This window comes from Myotis yumanensis, unplaced genomic scaffold, assembly GCF_028538775.1.
Source record: "Myotis yumanensis isolate MYYU_CA2020_CCGP unplaced genomic scaffold, mMyoYum1.0.hap1 SCAF_1, whole genome shotgun sequence".
In the NCBI taxonomy this organism is placed as follows: domain Eukaryota; kingdom Metazoa; phylum Chordata; class Mammalia; order Chiroptera; family Vespertilionidae; genus Myotis; species Myotis yumanensis.
Window position 1 is genome coordinate 25,612,509 of NW_027223752.1, and position 22,553 is coordinate 25,635,061.

Sequence of the window (22,553 nt, forward strand, 5' to 3'; positions counted from 1 at the left end):
CATTAGGAGTATGAAAGTAATTAAGTGTCAGAACCAAAATTGAAGGCCTGCTCAGCAGTTTATTAGAAGTGCTATTTTGGGGAAATTCTTCAGTCTCATTAAATATTAGTTGCCTCGTTTACAAAGTGAGGATATTAAGAGCGACTCACAATACTGAGTTGTTGTGAGCTCATAATAAGGTAATGTAAACAAAGTTCTCATGCAGTATCTCATACCTGTATTTTGTCTATTAGTATTAGTGGGAAGTGATAGTAATGGTAGCAATGTAATGGTCTCTAAAGATACAGTCCATCCTAACTGTAGGAAATAATCATCTGTGCCATTAAATTACCTGCCATTTTATAGAAAACAGGGTAAAAAAATAAACTGAATTAAAAGAGGTTAACTGAGGTCTCTACCAAATCTACCTGACCCATAACCATAGCCATCATTATAGTCATTATAATCATCATAGCCTCCATAACCTCCACCATAATTCCCATGCCTCAACCTTTCAAAGCCAGCTCCCCTGCCAATGCTGTTATACCCTCTACCAGCCCCAGGTCTGTCATGGGGACCTGGCTGCTGCATGGCCATAAGCTTTCGTGGTGGGTCATAGTGAGTTCTGACTTCTGCTTGACTGCTCTTAAAAATTTCAATATACCTGTGCCCTATTCTTTCCTTGTGTTTCTTTAGAGCCTTTTCAGCTATTTTCTGTGAAGCAAACTGCATGAAGGCCTCCCCCGTACTCTTCTCCTGGAAGTCCACCAGCAATGTTATCTCATTTGGCACGATTTCCAACCCTGAGAAGAACTGAACAATTTCTTCCTTGCTACATCCAAAGGGGAGTCCTCTAAGCCGTACAAAGTCATCATTGGCCATGTCAGGACTATTTAGACCAGTATGCTTCAACATTCAATCCATTTCAATGTTGTTTGATGTGAATACTTCAACATATCTGTGTCCCATAGTTTGTCTTCTTTCAGGGCCAATTTGACTTCATCTTCTGATTCAAGTTCAACAAAAGCCTCGCCACTAGGTCTGCTTTCTCTGGTATAGATGAAACATATACCTTGAGCCCCATTTTGGCTTTTTCAGTCAGGAAAACAAACAAACAAAAAAAACAGAAAAGAAAAAACAAAAAACTCTGCACTTCGTTCGCCAAGCAAGACCAAGGAGACCTCAGTTACTGTTTTTCAGGAATGTCTGACCACATATATGGGGATGGTGGCTCTATTTTCCAGAGCACAACTGGACACTGGATACACGCAGGGATTACCTTACAGATCTACTGAGAATGGCATTTATAATTTTTTTCACCTCTCAACCCTGTGAGAGTACATATTGAAGTTGGTCCTGATGGCAGAGTAACTGGTGAAGCAGATACCGAGTTTGCAACTCATGAAAATGCTGTGGCAGCTATGTCGAAAGACAAAGCAAATATGCAACACAGATATGTAGAACTTTTTTTTGAATTCTACAGCAGGAGCCAGCGGTGGTGCTTATGAACACAGATATGTAAGACTCTTCTTGAATTCTACAGCAGGAGCAAGCAGTGGTGCTTATGCAAACCAGTCCATTTATGGTGGCCCAACCAGCCAGCAGCTGAGTGGTGGTTATGGAGGTGGCCATGGTGGCCAGAACAGCATGAGTGGATATGAGCAAGTTTTACAGGAAAACTCCAGTGATTTGCAATCAAACATTGCATAGGCAGCCAAGGAGCAGTGAACAGCAGCTACTACAATAGTGTATCCTGTGCATCTGTGGGAGTGAAGGGAATGGGAGGGAGGTCTAGCATAACTAGTATGAGTGGTGGATGGGGAATGCAATTGATCCTTATCACTGACTCTTGGTCAACATTATTTTAAAGAAAAAAAAGTAACAATTTTTGCAATACCAACTTGTGATTTATGCTTACACTAAGTGGAAATCAGGATTGAATTAAAGACTTAAAGGTTCATTATTTTTTAACACAAATATTCATCTAGGATGTAACAACTAAGTTGAGTAAACTATAACTGTTAAACAATTTTTAGCTTTTCTCAAGTTAGTTCTATTGTAGAATGTAGTTAAACAGTAAGTATATTTAGGTTAAAAAACTTGAAATATGTTAAATGTTGCTCTTATACCACATCACATTGAACACTGTTTGTGGAAGCATCTTGAAAAACATGCTTTTTTGTAAAACTCAATATAGGACCTGTGTCTACAATTAAAAGTGAAATATTTGGCATGTTTGCTAATTCTAGTTTCATTTAATAACTTCCAAGGTATGTAAGTTTAAGCTTTTTTTAATTAATGGGGAAATTTTGAGATGCAATACCAATACTTTGGATTCTGGTCTTGGTGTTTGTATGAAATTCCGAGGCCTTGATTTAAATCTTTAATTGTATTGTGATTTCCTTTTAGGTGTATTGCGCTAAGTGAAATTTGTCAAATAAATTTTTCTTTAAAAAAATAAAATAGCCCTGGCCGGTTTGGCTCAGTGGATGGAGCGTCGGCCTGCAGACTGGGGGGGTCCCGGGTTTGATTCTGGTCAAGGGCATCTGCCTTGGTTGTGGGCACATCCCCAGCGGGGGGTGCGTGGGAGGCAGCTGATCGATGTTTCTCTCTCACCGATGTTCCTGACTCTCTGTACCTCTCTCTTCCTCTCTGTGGAAGAATCAATAAAATATATTTTAAAAAAAATAATAAAAGAGGTTAACTGAGGAATCAAGAATAGAATGTGAGACTTAATTGTCAATCATCTCCTCTTATCCTGAGTATAAATTGACTTTCGGATGAAGCTTAGCTGGGTCCATCAACAGGGCTTCTCTAAATGTCTTTAAATGATTGCAGGCTCCAAAGTTGTCATCTCAGGCTGCAAAATGACAAGTCTGGCTGTTGGTACTATCTTTGAAGCTAATACAGGTGTACAGTTTCCTCTGCCATCTATCTAGGAAACACTAACAAGATGAAACAGCAGCAGTGACAGCATCAGGACTTAAGCATATGATGCTACAGGGTGGGCGGCTAATGAATTCCCCCATCAATACAGTGAGCTTCCGTGCCTTATGAATGCAGCCAGGGATTTAAAATCCATCATCCACAGCTTCCAGGAGTCAATGAGTTATTTCTCGCCCTGTTACACTGAACAATACCCCAAGAGTAATGACTAGTAACTGTGAGTGGTGGGTCAATGAGATAATTCATCCCACCAACGGTGTTAAGGTAGGTTTGTCATTAGGTCACATGAGCCACAATGCTCACCTGATGTGCCTGGAGTTTGCCTTGTTCACTGCATTTTAGATTCCTATTTTTAAAAAGCCTCTGCAATTCTGCACTATCAGCTATTGGCTACCTGTTCTCATCTAGGATACCATGAGACTGGCTTTACTTGTACATTGTAGCATCCTGATTCCTCCTAGAATTTTATATTGCTTACTAGATGCACAGTGCACAAAATTCGTGCACCGGGGTGGGGTGAGGAGTGACCCTCAGTCAAGCCTGCACCCTCTCGTAATCCGGGACCCCTCAGGGGATGGCCAACTGTGGATCAGGCCTAAATTGGCAGTCGGACATCCCTCTTGCAATCTGGGACAGCTGACTCCTAACCAATTGACCAATTGCCTACCTGCCTGACAGATCACCCCTAACCACTCTACCTGCCTGCTTCATCAGCCCTAACCACTCCCCAGCCTGCCTGATTGGCCCTAACCACTCTGCCTGCCTGACTGATCACTCCTAACTGCCTCTGCCTTGGCCCCCGCTGCCGAGGCTTCATCCAGACAGACATCTGGAAGGACGTCCGGGAGGACGTCTGGAATGACGTCCGGAAGATAGTTTGGCTGTCTGGTCTAATTAGCATATTACACTTTTATTATTATAGATGTTAAAATCCTAGAGATCTGCTCAGAGTTTATTCATTATTTAGGAAAATAAAATGTATTGTGTTTTTTTTTTTGACTTTTAAAAAATGTTAGCTGAAGAAAAGTACCAATAACATAAAGTGATCCATGATTGAAAGCTCACTATAGGCTAGGAGTTATACAAGAGTTTTTTATACATCATCTCATAATGTATAATAAAAATATAACTTAATTTAATTACTGTTTTTTTTCCAGTCTGTTAGTTCTAGGTAAGCCAAGGTCAATCACAGTATCCCCAAAATGCAGCACCTTGCCTGACACATAAAAAACACTCGATTTCATTATACTGGACTAGAGGCCCAGTGAACAAAATTTGTGCACGGCGTGGGGAAGGTCCCCTCAGCCCAGCCTGCACCCTCTCCAATCCAGGACCTCTCAGCTTGCTTGTTCAGTCATTTGGTGGTCCCTCATTGCTCCCCCTGCCAGCCTGGTCACCCCACACAGCCTGTTGCTCAGTCATTCGGATGTCCCTCACTAACCCCCCTGTCATCCTTGTTGCCTTACTTAACCTGTTCCGTCATCCATTCAGTTGTCTCGAATGTGACGGCCCCTGGCCCTTTATATATATATATATACTATATATATATATATATATATATATATATATATATATATATCACTCATAACTTAAATTCTCTTAATCCTAATTTTTCTAAATTCATTTTATATATGAATTGAGGATTCTCAAACATGACTATCATAAGTTAATAGTTAAAGTGTCACTGGTGTAAGTGATAAATGACAGAGATATAGCCATTTGTCCTCTGCTTCTTCTAAGTCTCTACCAGCCATAACATACTTTCTACACACGTTGTCAACTTGGTTTTTATGATGGCATTATTGTATATTTCATCTTCTCACTGAAATTATCTTTCTGATTTTGAGAAATCAAAATCTATGAAATGGTTTTATTTGTATATGTGCTTTTAGGTTCCCAGTTAACTTAGTAGTAGCAACTACTCATCTTCACTCAATCTGGCTGTACCCACATTAAGACCTTGGTTCTAGAAATGACTCTTTGGGGCTCTAATAATCCTCAAGTATAGGGCCAACCCATGGGTGCTTCATCTGGAGCCCACAGTGGGGCCCTAACCCCTCTCAGACCAAGCCTGCCCAGAGAGGTGTGCTCTGCTATTGCTGCTTCTTCTTATTGTTTGCTCTTTCCCTTCGTCTCCTCTTCTCCTCTCTCTTCCTCCTCCTTCTCCTCTACCCCCTGCTCTCTTTCCTCCTCCCCTTTCCCTTCTTCTTTTGGAAAGCTGGTATGTTTCCATTTTCCATGGTTCATACCATTGAAGAAGGAACTCCAGGGCATGGTGGATTATACTTCTCCCACTGAGTAGAGAGTCCTTTGCAACATTATACCCAAGGGCAACAGAGGCACAATGCATCACCTTGTGACACTGTATAGGGACATAATGTCCTACAATGAGAGACCAGAAAGCTGCAGAAGTCCACTTATTCTATTGCCCTAACCAAGCCTCTCTTAGAAGGAAATGGTCCTCCACTATGTGCTAATAGGACACTTCAAAAGTCTCAATTGTGGATCTGATTAATTCAGAAAAAAATGCTTTTGATCAGATAAAATAGGAATTTGGTTGCAGAAAAAGTGCCCACAGACTTTTAAAAATACTCAAAATGAGATTCTACTTTTAATTTTAAAACATTTTCTTCCTTTCATTATTTGTTTTTCTCTGATGAAGTCATCACCTTCTGGATTTCATCAAGCAAATTACCTCTCAACATGCGTGCAGTCCTTTGCTGCTAACAAACAACTTCTATATTCTTTATTTCATTTGAACCTCCAAAAAACCATGTAACATAAACTTTTTGGGGGATTATTTAAAAGAAAGGGAGAGGTATCTTACTCCAAGCCAAATAGCTAACTGGTTACTGACAGAAATGAGACTCAATCCAAATCTTTCCATTTAAAATTAAGTACATTTTCCCACTATAGCACATTGCCTCTCAAAACCAAGTGTGGAATCAAAGTAAACAGAGTTAGATAGAAATATCTTGGGAATAATAGAGATCTGAGAAACACACCAAGCCCCATGCAGGCAGCTACCTTGGGTCCAGTTTTCACAAGCAGTATCTTAATGGAATCCCCATTTCCACTGCCTTCTCCTACCTTCTCCTCCAACTCTGCTGGGACTGAGGGCTAAGCTGGGAGCTGCAGATGGGATCCCCAGCAGGCCTTCTCTGCAGAAATGCCTAGTGATCTGTAAAAGCTCCTAAGCCCAGAAAACTCAAAGAGACGTTTTCACTGAGAACAAAATACGGGAAAGAGACACAGAGCCAACATGCATTGTGCAGCACACGGTGGAAAAAGGAAATTGTGTCTGTTGGTCACCTTTGTGCTTTTCCCATCCTTTCCCTCTTTATTTGCTTCACTAGCCTCAGAAATACCAACATTCCTCTTTACTCTTCCACATAAACCCCAAAATCCAGTCCCTGAATCAAACCCAGGCTGTCCCTGGTCAAACGGAGAGCTGAATCTAAGCTACCAGCCACCTCAGCTCACCAAGGAGGAATCCCACAGGTGCCCTATAAATAGTCTCCACAGAGATGGCCCAATGAAGCTGCCAGGACAACTATTTACAGATGCAACAGATGTGACAAACAGACCATTTATCATTTTCAGCTCTGCTCCCCTTGTTCTCCAGGAGTCTCTTCAAATGCTATAAATTATGGAAAAACAATATTATGCGAAACAAACTTAATACATTTCCAATTTCCCTGAACATGACCTTGAGAGGATACTACTAGCCTTTTGGGGCGGGGAGGGAGTGCAGTTTTGGAAGGAGAACACTTTGCCATTATGAAAGGGTGGTCAGGCTGGACAGCATCCTTGGTGTCCTCCTACCTTGTTTTATGTAAGTATCTACATTGTAATTCCAAAGGGAAACCATTGGGGAAGGTTAGAGATTCTGATCAAACAGAACAGGTGCACTGACCCATAAATTGTCACTCTTCTGAAAGGCTCATAATTTAAAAAATGAATCCAAAAGGATTTACTGTAAATTACACACAGGGAGAAAGAAATTAATAGGATTTCATTTTTACACTCCGCAGTAACTATATAAAAAAGAGCTAATGATGTCCAGTTCTCCTCGACCTTCTCTTCTGTAAGTAGTGAAGGGAGGTTGTTGAGAGATCCATGACAGTGATTGCAGATGCTTCATGGTAATACTTCCTCTGGTCCTATTCAACTTTTTCCCTATTGTATGAATGAAAGTGAGTGTAACATGACACACCCCATAGAGCAGCCGTGGACAAACTTTGGCCCGCAGGCCGGATCCAGCCCGTTTGAAATGAATAAAACTAAAAAAAAAAAAAAAAGAGACCGTACCCTTTTATGTAATGATGTTTACTTTGAATTTATATTAGTTCACACAAACACTCCATCCATGCTTTTGTTCCGGCCCTCCGGTCCAGTTTAAGAACCCATTGTGGCCCTCGAGTCAAAAAGTTTGCCCACCCCTGCCATAGAGCTCGATAGGAGTCGTGGGTAGATATCACTTGCAAGTAATAGCAGCTGCTCTCCAAATAATGACCTGGTTAATTTATCAACAATAGATTTCAATGCAGAAAACTTATATTTGAAGTACAAATATTTTAAAATCCCTCTGCTTCAAGGTACCCTCCTCCTTCCCACATAATTTCAGTTCATGCACACATATTTCAACAAATATCGTTGTGCCTTTGCCAAACATATTTTATCAGTCATTTCATTAATATTATTGCTGACACAGAAAATAGTGCATCAAGGAAATCTGAACCAAAATCGAAGAAATGTAAACTAATTTGAAGTGAACCATATCTAAATTATTTGATTTCTTGGCCTTCTCTAATCTTTTAACCAGTTAACTTCCATGTGTCCAAAAAGGAAACCATCCCAACATGGCATGATATTTTGAATTTAATTGCATCTATAGACGCTTAATGGCATAAAAGGGGTTAAACAAACAAACCTCAAATTCTGTGAGAGCTGCAGACCTTAGCCTGGTGTGAGAAGGATCATAGAATAAGACTGAATACTTTAATCAGTAAATGATTCCAGGACCTACAGTGGAGTATGAATTTAACAAAATATCTATTTTCCTAAAGAGCATTAAATGGGTGGGGATTTCAGGGTGACAAAGGAAAAGAAAGAAGAAAGTTCAAGTATGAAAGGGAGGATGGTGTGTATAGACCATGTATAATAGATGGACAGCCTACATCTATCCACAAAGCCCCATTTCTGCACAGGTGTTAGACATGGCTAGTGGAAGCCAGAACTCCTACCTGCTGGATGTGCTGGCTGCCCTCATGGACCTTTGCAAAGCTTGGAGTGAGAGAGAGAGGCACTGAGAGCTGCCAGGCAAGGGAAAGCCCATTTGCCATTCCTGCTTGGGGGGCTCCAGGACAGGGAGGTCTCTTCAGGAATGGGAGCACAGCTCAAGGTCAGACTCCCTGGTATCCCTGGAACAGCATTTTCTCTTCCTCCAAATGAGCTAACTTGGGGTAACCAGGACTTATTCCAATGACACTGTTACTGCTACTCAAAGCACTGCAGGAATTGCTTGCAATACTTTGTTTTTGAGCAACTTACTGGCTTTACAGTCAATCAGAAATCACACCAAAGTACTCCTGGTTGTTTCCACACCTAAGACCCACACTGGAAAAATGCAACTTTGCCCACATGTGACCCCCTGCTGAGCACATCTGTAGACAGTCTGTCCTCTCTCCCCTAGGCCCACTTTCTTTTCTTTCCTGTCCCTGTGATCTGCCCTGCTTTCATCTCCTCTTCATACCTACCATCATTTTTTCTCTCCCCACCACTGGGTTTCTATCCTCCTAGGCAAACTGCAAGGGAGGATTATACCTTTCATCTCCTGTCCAACCCTTTCTGCTTTCATTAATGCCATTACCTTTTTTCCTTTGGAGTAATTTTCTTTAGTGCAAGGAAACAAACTGTGTTCAATAAACAAATCTACATTTTACAGATTGTAAAAATCATATAAATTGTCTTGGTATGTATTTATGGCTTCACTTCCCTGATGCATCTATATAAATGTCCAACACAAGACCCTGATTTTGTGATCAAGTCTTTTGATCTTCTACTTGGATTTCTTGTCCTACCCACTCTGGACTCAGTGTGTATCACACATTCTTCACATCTTCATGGGGAAGTTTGCAGCCAGAGGCAGAGGTCACACAAGTAGTGCCTACAGCCTAATTTTTATAGATAACTTTTCATTGGAATGCAGTCATGCACCATTTTTAATCTCTGATAGATACCAGAGATAATCCATTAGTAAATTAAAAAATTGTTTAAACTTACTAGACCAAAAAAGCAGCCCCATGCTCAAGATAGTCACCAACATTGCAGGTTCATTCCAGAACAAAGTGGTTTCTCCATATCATGGGGTCTCTTTTTCTTTTCTCTAAAATGTATCAGATGATATCCTTTTCTACCCCAAGCTCTGAAGCACAGACAATCTATTTGGATTTTCTAGAATGTTTAAGCAATGGCAGCATCACTGGAATAAGTCCATAGTACCCAAGGGGGTACTATACATTTTGAAGTTCAATTTCTTGTATTTTTGCTTGTGAAATGTTAAAATGGAATGTATGCATCCTCCTGGAAGTTCCCCAAATCCTCACATCCATTTTATAAAAACAGTGCCCATTGCAAGTCAACTTTCAAATAAAAAAACATTTCTCTTAAAAGTGAGGATACTCTACAAAACACATGGGAGAAATGGACTAACTGGTAGCCCATTATCTCTTTCAAAAAAGATGCTCATGGTTGTGCCAAATCATATTTTTCTTAGTAAGTCACACTGAACGAGAAAAGAAGATAAATCACCAGGAAAATGCAAGTGAGCTGGTAATAATCGCCTAGTTATTGCTGCCATGAAATAGTCATTAAGTTATACGCAGCATAAATCTCACCGAGTTTTGTAAATTATGGTGGTTCTTACAGGCCAAATAAAGATAAACCCTCCTAACCATGGCTGCCTCTATCTGTGCTCCTTGGCATGGCTTTTTAACATGCGTTAGCTCAGGCTCATAGTATCATGTGGTTCCTGAAGCATCTAAGAAAGCATTCAAATTCCACAGCAAATTCAAGACCCCTCTTGCACATTTTGAAAGTGAATATATATTTCAGAGAGGGAGAGATGGAAACATCAATGATAAGAGGGAATCATTGATCGCCTGCTTCACATACATCTCCCACTGGGGATTGAGTCTGCAACCTGGGCCTGTGCCCTGACCAGAAATTGAATCATGAATTTTTGGTTCATTAGTTGATGCTCAACCACTGAGCCATGCTGGAGAGGCAATATCATCATTTCTAACCGGCCCCTCCCTGAACTCCTATACAGAGTCTTGCCCTGTTCTGGCTCCAGAGACCAGACAGGCTTCTAGCTCAAGCTTTAGCTTTCAAGATGCTCCTATTTCTAAGAATGTTGGAAGAGCAGGGGCCAGAGATGCGCCCTGCCCCAAGGAATGAGCTTGATGCTATAGTATCAGCCAGGCAGCCACCTCTATTGGGAAACCAACAGTGAAATCCTACCCTCCGATTTCCCCAGAGAACCAGTACATTCACAAAGTTTGTATGCAAAGAGCCCCAGAAAATGTTTCTTTTCCTCCTTTTTGGAGGTTAGTGCTAATCCCCAGTTGATCTTTCCTCTTAACTGCACCCCCTCCCCGCTATTTAAACCAGATTCTTATTGCTCCAAATTAAATCCATTTTTTCTAGCCTTGTCACTGCTAACTAATGAGAACAATTCCTCTCTGTGCTCTTGGTGGCTGCACTCTGGGTACTTATGGATGAGAATCATATCCTCCGTTAGCCTACTTTCTTAACTGCAGACTGCACAGGTGATAAAATGGGTTAATTGTTGCTATAAAAATATTTTCTACCCTCATAACGAAGTAATTTTTCCTCCAAATCATTTTAATTTCTTAAAATTGCACTGTGTTCTTAATGATCTTCAATGACTGAGGGTGCAGTCCTATTGGGCTTATATACACAAGCAAAATGTTGAATGCACAATACACATGAATACACGGATTCTTGGTCACTGTGCTGTTTTCTTTCGGCCCCACCCACTCTGGCCTCAGTTTTTATCACACACTCTATACATCACCAAGAGGAAGTTTGCAGCCTAGAGCAGGGTCACCAAAGTACAACCAGCTGCCTGTCTTAATAAATACAATTTGTATTGGAGAAGTCACATACACTTTTAAAAAATATTGTACCTACAGCTGCTTCGACATTACATGGCTACATGACCCCCAAAGGCCAAAATATTTACTAGCTAGCTCTTTATAAAAATATACAAAAAACTTTGCTGGCCCTCCACCCTAGGAGATCATGGACATTCAAATTGGCATTGCTACTTGTACCAGGTTCAGATGAACCACACCAGGTAAAAATCTCTTCTTTTTACACCTGAGCCATCTGCTGAAAGTTTCCTGAGATGCCAAATCACACAGTTAGGGAGGGAGTCAAAATGGGAAGAGTTTTAAAATTTGTATCCCCGAGGCACCCTAGGGCAATCATGGTTCTGAGAAGAGAATGAGACTAAACACAGAAACCATCCCTTGGATAGAATACCAACACCCACATAGGCAATTGTTATAGACACATGTCTCTTTGCTGTGTCTAACTATAATTTCTGCTGCATTTATCTGGTTCCCCAACTCAGCCCACCAGGAAGACAAGAGAATTCAGACGAAGGCCCGGCACTCACTATGTGAAGCTGGAGGAAGTCTCCGAGGCCAGGAGCGCTGTCAATGCGAACCAGGATGCCATCCTTCACAGTGGTGCTGAAGCCCACGGCCAGGCGGTCCGAGCGCGTGCTGGGCCTGTCGTTGGCTGGCCAGGTGTAGAGGATGAGGCCTCCGCTTTTCCCAAAGATGTAGGTTGCGCCAGCTGCAAAAGCAAGGAGAGCGGGAGTCATCAGGGCAGCCAATCACGTGTTGCCAGATGTGGGCACACAGTTGAGCCTCTGCAGACAGCTGTGAAGGGGACATGCCCCCAAGTACCAGGATTTGGTGCCCGGAGGGATGACATCCAAAGCCTCCAACGGTGGGCTGTCACCTTGAATTAAAGATGCAGGCAAAACAAATTAATAACAGAGCAGATGTCAGGGAGCAACATTCTGAACATCTTCAGTTCCTGCTGCCTCGGGACGGAGGGCAATTGATATGCTGTGTCTGAGAGCTTGGGGACGTGTGACAATCAACTTTTCTGTCCTCCTCAAGAGCAGGATTAATTTACCATCTTTGCCAGGACAGACACCAGACAGAAAAGGAGTGCCCGCATCTCTCAGCAATCTGGGTATTCTAGTCAGTGGGGCTTGGAGCTGTTCCAGAGACACCTCAGGAAACTGAGGGAAAACCCAGAGGGTCCAAAGCCATCATTCCTTTCATGCGTGGACCTCTACCACCCACAGAGAGGAAAGCTGGCGCCTCAGGAAACCAACTACGTGACTAAAAGAGTTTGCCGATCTCACTGTATTGTTGCTATTTAACAGATGATAAAAATTAATTTCAGAGGCCTCTGAAAAATTAACTTTAGTATTTTCCCCTAGCAGTGGTGTTTATCTGCTATGATATAACAGTTTCCACCTCCTTTTCCAAAAGGAGATATAGTAGACAGAAAACAAATCTCAGTATAATGAGAAGTGGTGTTGTCAATTATGACTAGTGGGTTTATCAGTGTATTTACTATTATTTCCTATTATTACTTGTGTTTTGCCATTGCTAGTTACAAACCCATGGGTTTGTAAGAAGGTATTAATTTAAACATACTTAGAAAACAAGCAGGGAAGAAAATAAAGAAATCATTTGCATCTCATAAATTGAAAACATCTGTTTTTATAAAACAAGTTTTTTAATCTGAATTTGGGGAAAAGCATTTAAGTGTGGTAGCCAGAATAGACTACATGATTGCAATTTCCACGCTTGTGTGTATGTTACCCACAACGGGTGCTTCCATATGTTACTTATCTCCAAGTTCAAAGACCATTTGGCACCAGATGGTCTTGTATGTTTCCCACTGAACACGGTTCAATCCTTGAAACTATTTTAAAGCAACATTAGACAAGCACTCAGATATCTTTAGCATTCACTAAAAATCTTAAGCCTTGGTCCACATTGAGTTTACAGAGGATATTGGGTTGAATGATGTTGTTTGAAGAAGAAATGAGTTTGCAGCTCATTTTTAAATAATAAAATAAATTGTTATGAGGCTAGAAATAGGAGAATATGTCATGTATCATCATTTTTTAAGCTCTAAGCCACATTATATTCTGGGGCATATAAAATCTAATTTATTATTTATCAAAAGTCACTATACTGTTTGCTCCAATATGCTCCAATTACACATAACATAACATAATTTTCCTTTTATGAATTTCTCAATCTTTAGCGGACGGTGTCTGAAAAGCCCTTCAGGCCTCTGGAGAATTTGGGACTGTGATATGGAAAGTTTATGGTTAATTCCATATGCAAAATAATGTTTGCTCCTCACTATCCACAAACTCTTTCAAAGCTTCTTAAAATTAGAAATATGTGTATAGTCATTTACCCTTGGTATCGTTCCATCTGTGCAGAATTTAAATAATTCCCTTTCTGTGGATGATTACAAACATCATCACTGCTACCTTTAATCTTTATTTGGAAAACTGAAGGTTATTCAGTGATTAATATATAGAATCACCAAAAATGCAAATCAGCCTGTGACATTTTGTGGCAATTTATAAAAACATACCCTATTCTATCCTAAATATATAGTGGATTCTGCTATACAGATAAACCCATCAGGACATCCAAAGCCCCAAGGGCTGTCACCTTGAATTAAAGATGCAGGCAAAACAAATTATTTTGTCACTATGAATAGAACTAGTCAAAAGTTAATAACAGTGATAGATATACATGATGCTTTATAGTTTGCAAATCCTTTCAAATTCAGGAACTGGATCTTCCCAACTGTTTTATGGGCAATCTCATGTGTTAACACTGTTTGGGAACATAGACCCAAATATCTGACTTAATTAAGTGGCACCTCCTTTAAGTCTCCAGCTTAACCTTCCTGCCTCTGAAAGCCTATTTTTACCACATGCCAATCATAGCTGAATATAATAACACAAAAAACTATCCCAATGATGCAACCTTGACTGAACTTCATACTTTTCATATATTCTCCTAAGACTAAAATGGAACAAAAGCAAAGCCATAGCCCCCAAGTCTGGCATGTTTTCAAAAGGTAATCTGGTCTTCTTACTAAAAAAAATAACATTACAAACCTTCTAGTCTGCTTATATTTCTCCCCCGCTGCCCTATTCCGGAATTCTCAATATAAAGAGGAAGAGCACTTTAAAAGATAACTATATAACCCCTTATATATAGTGGTTAGGAGGTCACCAGGGCTTCATTTTTTTAAATAAGCAAAGAACAAAACCTCACAATGACAATATTAGGCTAAGCAGATATAAAATAACTTAAAATTATTTTAATTGCTTCTGTTATTCTGAATTTAGGATTTCACTACGTTAGATAATTCTAACTTTGCAGGTAAAAAGGGTGTAAAGATAAAAAAATTCTTAGCATATGAAATATTTTGCTCTGTAGAAATAAACATTAAAATATATATTCTTGGTACTGAATTTGCTAGTGAGGGTGATAAAGTCCAATGTTGGCTTGAGAGGAAGTTAATAGTTGCAACTTTCAATCTGATAGCTTGTCATATTTTTCTCTTCACTTAGCTTTGCTATCTGGAATGGTTTTTAAATATAAATACAAGCTTTCATTTAATTTTAATATAAAATGCCTGTAGTCCCAAGGGGACCATAGAATTATTTCGGTTTATGTTTCCAAATTAAAAAGTTAATTTTATTATTTTTAAATGTGGATTCCAAATCAACTTTTGGGGAACATTGCAGAACTGTAAGAACCTTCCTTAATCCATTAAAGATTTTCATTGCTAAGCCATGCAGTGCCACATCACACGTTTTCTCCCCCGAGCCTAGTAGTTCTGATTGCTGGTTTCTTTCTGTGCTTATATGCCAATGCTAAAATCATACTACATATATTAATAATCTCAGCCATGTAAATTTCCTGTTTGCTGCCAAAAAGTGGTCAATTCAGTTGAAGAAAAAATTACTATAGTTGCATTTGGCCACTTAACATTGCAGGATTTTCAAGTTTGAAGGCAGCTGAGGTTGCTTTTCTGAATTCCAACCACCACTTTTTCAGAAATGAAATCTCCACACTGTCACCATTAACCAAGATAAAGTATATACACTCCATCTTCAAACAGTAAACAAGTATGACATGTTATTTAGCACACAGCTTCTTTTGTCTCAAAAGGACCAAAAGAATACTTTGACTTATTGCTTTCATAATTGGCTAGCTGTTTACTGGGATGGAGCTGATGGTGGTTTTGATAGAGCGGATGGGAAGGTATATTTACACTTTTGTGTGTGTTCTGTGTGTGGGGACCAAAGGGAAGAACAGCCTCCAGTGAAATCATGGAAGAGTCTGGGGAGTAGTTTCATGTATTTACACAATAAGCTGATTAAATAGATGATCTATGATTTCCCAAAGAAGAATGAAGGAAAAACTGTTTTCCAGTTCATTCATTTCCCCAATAAATAGTTCTTAAATTTGTGGTGTATATTACTGCTTGTTTTACCAGAATCACGTTTAATTGTTGATGGCAACTCAACTTTTCCTTATTCAGGACCTCTTGGATAATTCTGTTTTTGTTGTTTGGACTTATAATCCTCATTGCCCTCTCATTATGACATTGTTTCTACATCTATTACCATATATAAATATCATATTACTTTTTGGGTATATTAATAATAGGAATAGAATCAGGTTTCTGTTTAAGATTTACATTAGAGCCCTGACCAGTTTAGCTCAGTGGATAGAGCATCAGCCTGCGGACTGTAAGGTCCCAGGTTCGATTCCGGTCAAGGGCATGTACCTCGGTTGCGGGCACATCCCCAGTGGGGGTGTGCAGGAGGCAGCTGATCGATGTTTCTCTCTCATTGATGTTTCTTACTCTCCATCCCTCTACCTTCCTCTCTGTAAAAAATCAATAAAATACATTAAAAAAAGATTTACATCAGATATAAAAATAATTTATACACATGCATGTGCAAATATATATATATATATATATATATATATATATGTGTGTGTGTATAATGAAGAAAGTTAGAAATTATAACAGACTACCTGAAATTTATTTATTATTTCCCTCACCAAATATTTACAGATAAAATGGCTTCAGAAAAGCATGCAAATATAATGGTTTCCTACTTACGTGTGTGTGTGTGTGTGTGTGTGTGTTTTAAATAACCTAAAGCATATCAGCTCTCCCTGAAATAGTTTTCAGGTAGTGTGAAAATGAAACAAGTTGGAAGCATCTCCCAGGGGAAGCCTTAGAGTGTGAAATTCAAAAAGAACTAGAACATTTACTCGTGGGCAGTGTCACAGGTAGAATAATAAATTAAGTAATAAGTATTTCTTAGTGTGCATACCACCTGGCAGGTAAGCTAGGATAAAAACAAGGTGTCCGACTCCTACTCCAGTGCTATGTGAACATTGCCTAAGAGCTTAGAATAAAATCTCATGACACTAAGTATATGTCTGTCTTCCTTTATCATTTCAGGTTCTTATTCCTTATTTCCATTTTATTAAGCTTTCATTGACCTTATCCCTTTTGTGTTCTTTACTTTAAATTGGTAAATTCTCTTGAAAAATAAGTGGACTATCAATGACAAAATGTATTATGTTGGTAAGTAGTTATTGCTATTAAAACTATCTTTACTTTATATCAGTTACTATATAGCTAATAAAACCAAAATTGAAAGATTGTCAAATTAACAAATATTGTTTTTTCTAACAAATGGAGGCATAAAGCTCAAGGATCTCATAATAGCTAATATCCTAAAGAATATAGTTTCTTGATTTATTGACTCTGTTATGTGCCCTCCACACACACATACACAACCCCCTGATTGTATTGGGCTGATTATAATAGCAGGGCCTTATACTGTCATAGCATTGAATGGTTTTCAAATTTCTTTCTTTGGGAGTATCTCATTTGTTACCTCTTCCCCCAATGCCATTGACATATTAAAGGCAAATTTGTTACTGTTTTAGTAAAAGAGAAAGAAAGGAAGAAAGAAAGAAAGAAAGAAAGAAAGAAAGAAAGAAAGAAAGAAAGAAAGAAAGAAAGAAAGAAAGGAAGGAAGGAAGGAAGGAAGGAAGGAAGGAAGGAAGGAAGGAAGGAAGGAAGGAAGGAAGGAAGAAAGAAAGAAAGAAAGAAAGAAAGAAAGAAAGAAAGAAAGAAAGAAAGAAAGAAAGAAAGAAAGAAAGGAAGGAAGCTCAAAGATATTAAACAAAAAAGTGGTGATACTAAGAGTAGAACCAGAGCTTCCTTTCTTGACTCTGCCCTCTTCTCCCCTCAGCAGGCTGTCCTGCTGGCGCTGAAGATGAAATTTCCCTAAAGAAATCCCTGGAGACCAAGAGTACACAAGGAGGTGGGGCGGGAGGGTGAATAACAGATGGGAAAACTGTGAACAACTAAACCTCTGTATTACAGAGGGAACCACGAGGGAGTACTAGGTAGGTGATAAGTGATACAGATTTTACAAACAGCCCTGCAGTGCATTTATTGAATGGATGGTTTATTGTGATCTATTTTGCCTACTCTGAATTTAAAAAAAATAAACACCAAAACTGATGATAAGGTAGCCGTAAATAAAGCAGAACAGAAGGGACCAAACAATAAGAAAGAGATCCCGTCAGTTTTAAAGAACATCCTTTATCTTTTGCAAAGAAATGATCAGATTTACTGCTCAGGTAGTGGAGAAACTGACAACATTGCCTAAGAATTAGGTAGATCACCGGGGATAGCCTAGCCCCGTTTCTTAAACCAGGCTCAGGCAGGGTGAGGACTCCCTCAGCATGGGGAGATTTCTTTTTCTCTCTGGAGGAAGGAATAACTAAAAATAAAAAGCACTAAGACAGAAACAACACCACCACCAACAAAACAGAGACAACATTTCAGAGCATATCCCAATATTCTAGAAGAAAGATTTCAACTCAAAGACTTCCCAACAGAATCGGTATAAAATCTGCTTGATAATACTGAACTCAAACTTGTGCACAGAATGAAACCATTATATATTTTTCCAATGCCAAAGTTTCCATAGGAGCTGGTGGGTGAGAAAAAAAAGTATACAACCAATAATATTCTGCCTATTAACCCAATTTCTTATATGAATATAATTAAAAGGCCACCGTTACTTAATTCTGGTGATAAATAGCATTAAAAAACATTCTTCTTGGATAATTATATGTCATGTGCAAACCCTGTTCTTGCTAATATGCTTGGTGGGATTGTTTGATGGGAATGGAATGGATCTTCCAGGGAGTCTGAGAGGAACTAAATAATTGTGCTATTTCCAAATCTGATACCAACTATTCAGACCACTCATTGCTGGGATTCCTTACATACACAGGTACTCCTCCAAAGTATGAGTAAAATAAAATTACACACAGATTCTGGGCACGTTCAGGAGTACTGAGCAACACACACATCATGACCCTTTCTGAGTCTAAGAGGTAATGATATTTTCAGAAACATATTTCAGCAGAAAACATTTCAAAAAGTTGTTTTTACTCATCAGATTCAGGATTCTTCCACTAGGAAAAAGAAGGTGATTAGTGATAAAGAATAAGATGTTTTCTACATTGAAGTTGATCTAAATATAAAGCTTGAAGGGACACACTTAAATTCCCTTTTGCTTAAAATAATTATCATGTTTTTCCTTGGGAGCAATTATTTCTTTCACAAGCCTTTGGTAACAGTTAGCAATACTTCTTATACTACTAATGTTAATTCTAATATTAACACTCATACTAGCTATATGGATGGATAATTTATCATACTGGGATGGGCAAAAGTAGGCTTATAGTTGTTCATATGTAAAAAGACAAGTAATATAAATAAATAATATTATAACTAATAAATATTTGTTTTATTTGTCTTTTTTTATACAAATAACTGTAAACCTACTTTTGCACATCCTTGTATATTAATGTTATATTAAAGTATGTGGTATAACATTTCAAATTCCTATAACTTTCACTTTAGCTATTGTTGTTGTATTAGTTTGTTAGGACTGCCATAACAAGGTACAACAGGTTGGGTGGCTTAAACAGCAGAATTTATTTCCTCGCACTTCTGGAGATGAGATCAAGGTGTCAGCAAGCTTGGTTTCCTCTAAGGCAGTGGTTCTCAACCTTTCTAATGCCGCGACCCTTTATTACAGTTCCTCATGTTGTGGTGACCCCCAACCATAAAATAATTTTCGTTGCTTCTTCATAACTGTAATTTTGCTACTGTTATGAATCGTAATGTAAATATCTGATATGCAGGATGTATTTTCATTGTTACAAATGGAACATAATTAAAGCATAGTGATTAATCACAAAAACAATATGTAATTATATATTCAATATGTGTTTTCCGATGGTCTTAGGCGACTCCTGTGAAAGGGTCGTTCGACCCCCAAAGGGGTCGAGACTCACAGGTTGAGAACCACTGCTCTAAGGCCTCCCTGCTTGGCTTGAAAATGTCTGTCTTCTCCCTGTGCCCTGATATGGCCTACCCCCTTTACCCATCTGTGCCCTCATTTTCTCTTTTCATAAGTTCACCAGTCATATTGGATTAGAGCTCATCATAATGTTCTCATTTTAACTTAATTACCTCATTGGAGATGCTATTTCCAAATACAGTTACATCTTGAGGTACTGGGGGTTATGATGACAACATATGAATTTGGGGGGACACAATTCATTCTGCAGCAGTCGCTATCCCAATTTTAAAGATGAGGGAAACTATAGAATGACTTTCTCAAGATCTAATGGCATCAGGAAATTAATTTAGTTCTGTCTAACAAAATGATGTATATTATTTTTATTATACCAAGTTGTACCCCTAATAGGCTTACCTTTTACCTCGACCTGTATATCTGTGTGGGAGTGGAGGTAATGATGGAGAGAGGTAAGACAGAAACAAGATGAAAAGTCTGTTCCTTCATATGGAAATGGTATGGAACAGACTTACCTTTATTTTATTTAAACGACAGTGGATTAATGTGAGGTTGGTCTCTATAAAATATCTGAAGCAAGGTCAGACAGTGGTGGCTTCTGATTAATTACATCCCCTCATAAAACTCAGAATTCTAAAGGATAGGCTCTGATGACATTTATTTCAGAAATCATCTGAAATAAATTTAATTTTTAAATAAATGACACTTAATTTCATTTTTATATCCAAGCTAGTTTCTTACATAGCAAAACAAAATAAATTCTAGGAAGTTGCACAGTATTCAGGTTTAAGAACATAAACATTGTTTTGTTATCAAACAAAAGGAAAGTCTGAAGCCCTTCTTACTATGAGCTCCTGGAGGACAGGGCTGTTTAATTTTCTCTCTATCAACACTATGAATGCTCAGGAAATAAGTGCTGTTGAGTTAATCAATGAAACTTGGCTCCCCTACACTTTCATATCTTCACACTGTCATTCAAGCACCTGCCCATTAATCCATTTCAGCTTTTTGTCATTTCATCTCAATGTGGAAATAGTTTATAAGTACCCATCTATTAGGGTTCACACATCTCCTATGATGGAGCAGAACACAGCTTCCAACTTATAAAAGAAATGTAACCGCCCTAACTGGTTTGGCTCAGTAAATAGAGCATTGGACTGAGGACTGAGGTGTCCCAGGCTCGATTCCGGTCAAGGGCATGTACCTTGGTTGTGGGCACATCCCCAGTGGGGAATGTGCAGGAGGCAACTGAATCTATGTTTCCCTCTCATTGATGTTTCTAAGTCTCTATCCCTCTCTCTCTCTCCCTTCCTCTCTGTAAAAAATCAATTAAAATCTTTTTTAAAAGGAAAGAAATGTAACCACAACGACTACTAAATAATTTTTCTTTGGTGAATTTTTGACAGGCTAAGATAATAAAATCACACCCATTTTAATCAAATTGTTTTATACTACCCCTCCCTTCATAAATCACATTGCACAATCTCTTTTTCTCTCTCTTACACACACACACACACAAACACACACACACACACACACACAATGCATTTAATGTTCTATTTTACAGACATTAACTAAGTGCAAAGACCATATATTCATTGGTCCTTATAAATGAATGAAAATAAAAATGATCATTGTATAATTACTAATCAATCTTTTCTTTAGCATTTATTTTAAACTCAGTTCTTCTATATATCTCATGGGACATAGTTAGAATTAAGGGAAGTTTTAGAGCATATTCATCTGCTTATTTTTATTCCACAGGTTTGAAATACCTTTTCTAATAAGAGCAATCAAGGGATTTCTAAGTACTGAATATTTTCTGAAAAAAAAAAAGAAGAGTTGTTACTTATTTCCGGTAGTTTGATTTAAATGCTTGATATCTATATATACAGACTTCACACTTTCAAGGGCCCAGGGTCTATAAGCAGATGACTTTGGTATATTTGTGACTCTAATTCATAAAACACTACTTTCCTGGAAAAGTGGACTAATATTTTTAAGGGAGATGACTTTTGCTTCTATGACACAAATATTAGGCAAAAGAGAGAAACTTCAACTATTGTGGCCCATTCTCTTATTCTATAACAATCACTTATCTTTACTGTGCCTCAGTTTCCCCATGATTAAAAAGTTAATAATACCTCTCTTACCCATTTCAAGGAGTTGGAGTAAGGATGAAACAACTATCATGAACACAATAGAGAATTCTAGAAATTGTTCAGTATTTCCATTTTATGGTGATCACCTCAAAGAGAAGAAACTCCCCAAAGTTTTGGTACTTGCAGGATACCTTTATTATTCTATGTGCCCTGCATATCCTCCTTCTTTGCTTAAAAAAATCAAGCTTTTTCCAATGGAAATTACTATTTTCTCCCATTCCAATCACGTGATTTGAATGAAAATTGCCAACCCCTTAACTGATTTCTTTTCTTTTTAATATATTTTATTGATTTTTTACAGAGAGGAAGGGAGAGGGATAGAGATTTAGAAATATCGATGAGAGAGAAACATCGATCAGCTGCCTCTTGCACACTCCCTACTGGGGATGTGCCCCCAACCAAGGTACAAGCCCTTGACCGGAATCGAACCTGGGTCCCTTCAGTCCACAGGCTGACGCTCTTCCACTGAGCCAAACTGGTTAGGGTGATTATTTTCTATACATACAGCTTGTTTGGCTAAGGTGTGGAAATTAACTCAAGTTGGACCAATCAGAGCTGTTCACTGAATTTTTATGTAACTTGGACCCAGAAGAGCACTCCATCAATTCCTGTCTGATAGAAAGGTACATACACAACTGCATGACCACATTTCCCACCATGGGGAAGAAACTGTGAGAAAAATAAATCTTGACTCAAAGTGTGAAGTCAAACTGATGAGTCAAGAGTTGGACACAGAGAAAGATCTTATTTTTTGACTACTTGGTTTTAATGGTCTATGTTGTGAAGTTGCACCTTTGTCTTTTCTAAATACTCAATAGCTAACTTGTTTATTCTAAACTAGTTCAAATTTTGTTCCTTCACAACTAGAACAG

The 22,553-nt window shown here is 38.7% G+C and overlaps 1 protein-coding gene and 2 pseudogenes across 20 annotated transcripts in view; 1 reads left to right on the plus strand and 2 right to left on the minus strand.

Annotated features, from left to right (window-relative positions):
* Positions 1-22,553, minus strand: part of NRXN3 (neurexin 3) — a 1,545,560-nt gene that overhangs the window by 347,244 nt on the left and 1,175,763 nt on the right. For all 20 annotated transcript variants that reach the window (XM_070415785.1, XM_070415793.1, XM_070415776.1 and 17 more), the window contains one exon: positions 11,633-11,814. In XM_070415785.1, coding sequence (XP_070271886.1) covers positions 11,633-11,814 — 182 coding nt within the window. The remainder of the gene's footprint in view (positions 1-11,632; positions 11,815-22,553) is intronic.
* On the minus strand, positions 382-963 carry LOC139008068 (heterogeneous nuclear ribonucleoprotein H-like; annotated as a pseudogene).
* Positions 1,122-1,747, plus strand: LOC139008078 (heterogeneous nuclear ribonucleoprotein H-like; annotated as a pseudogene).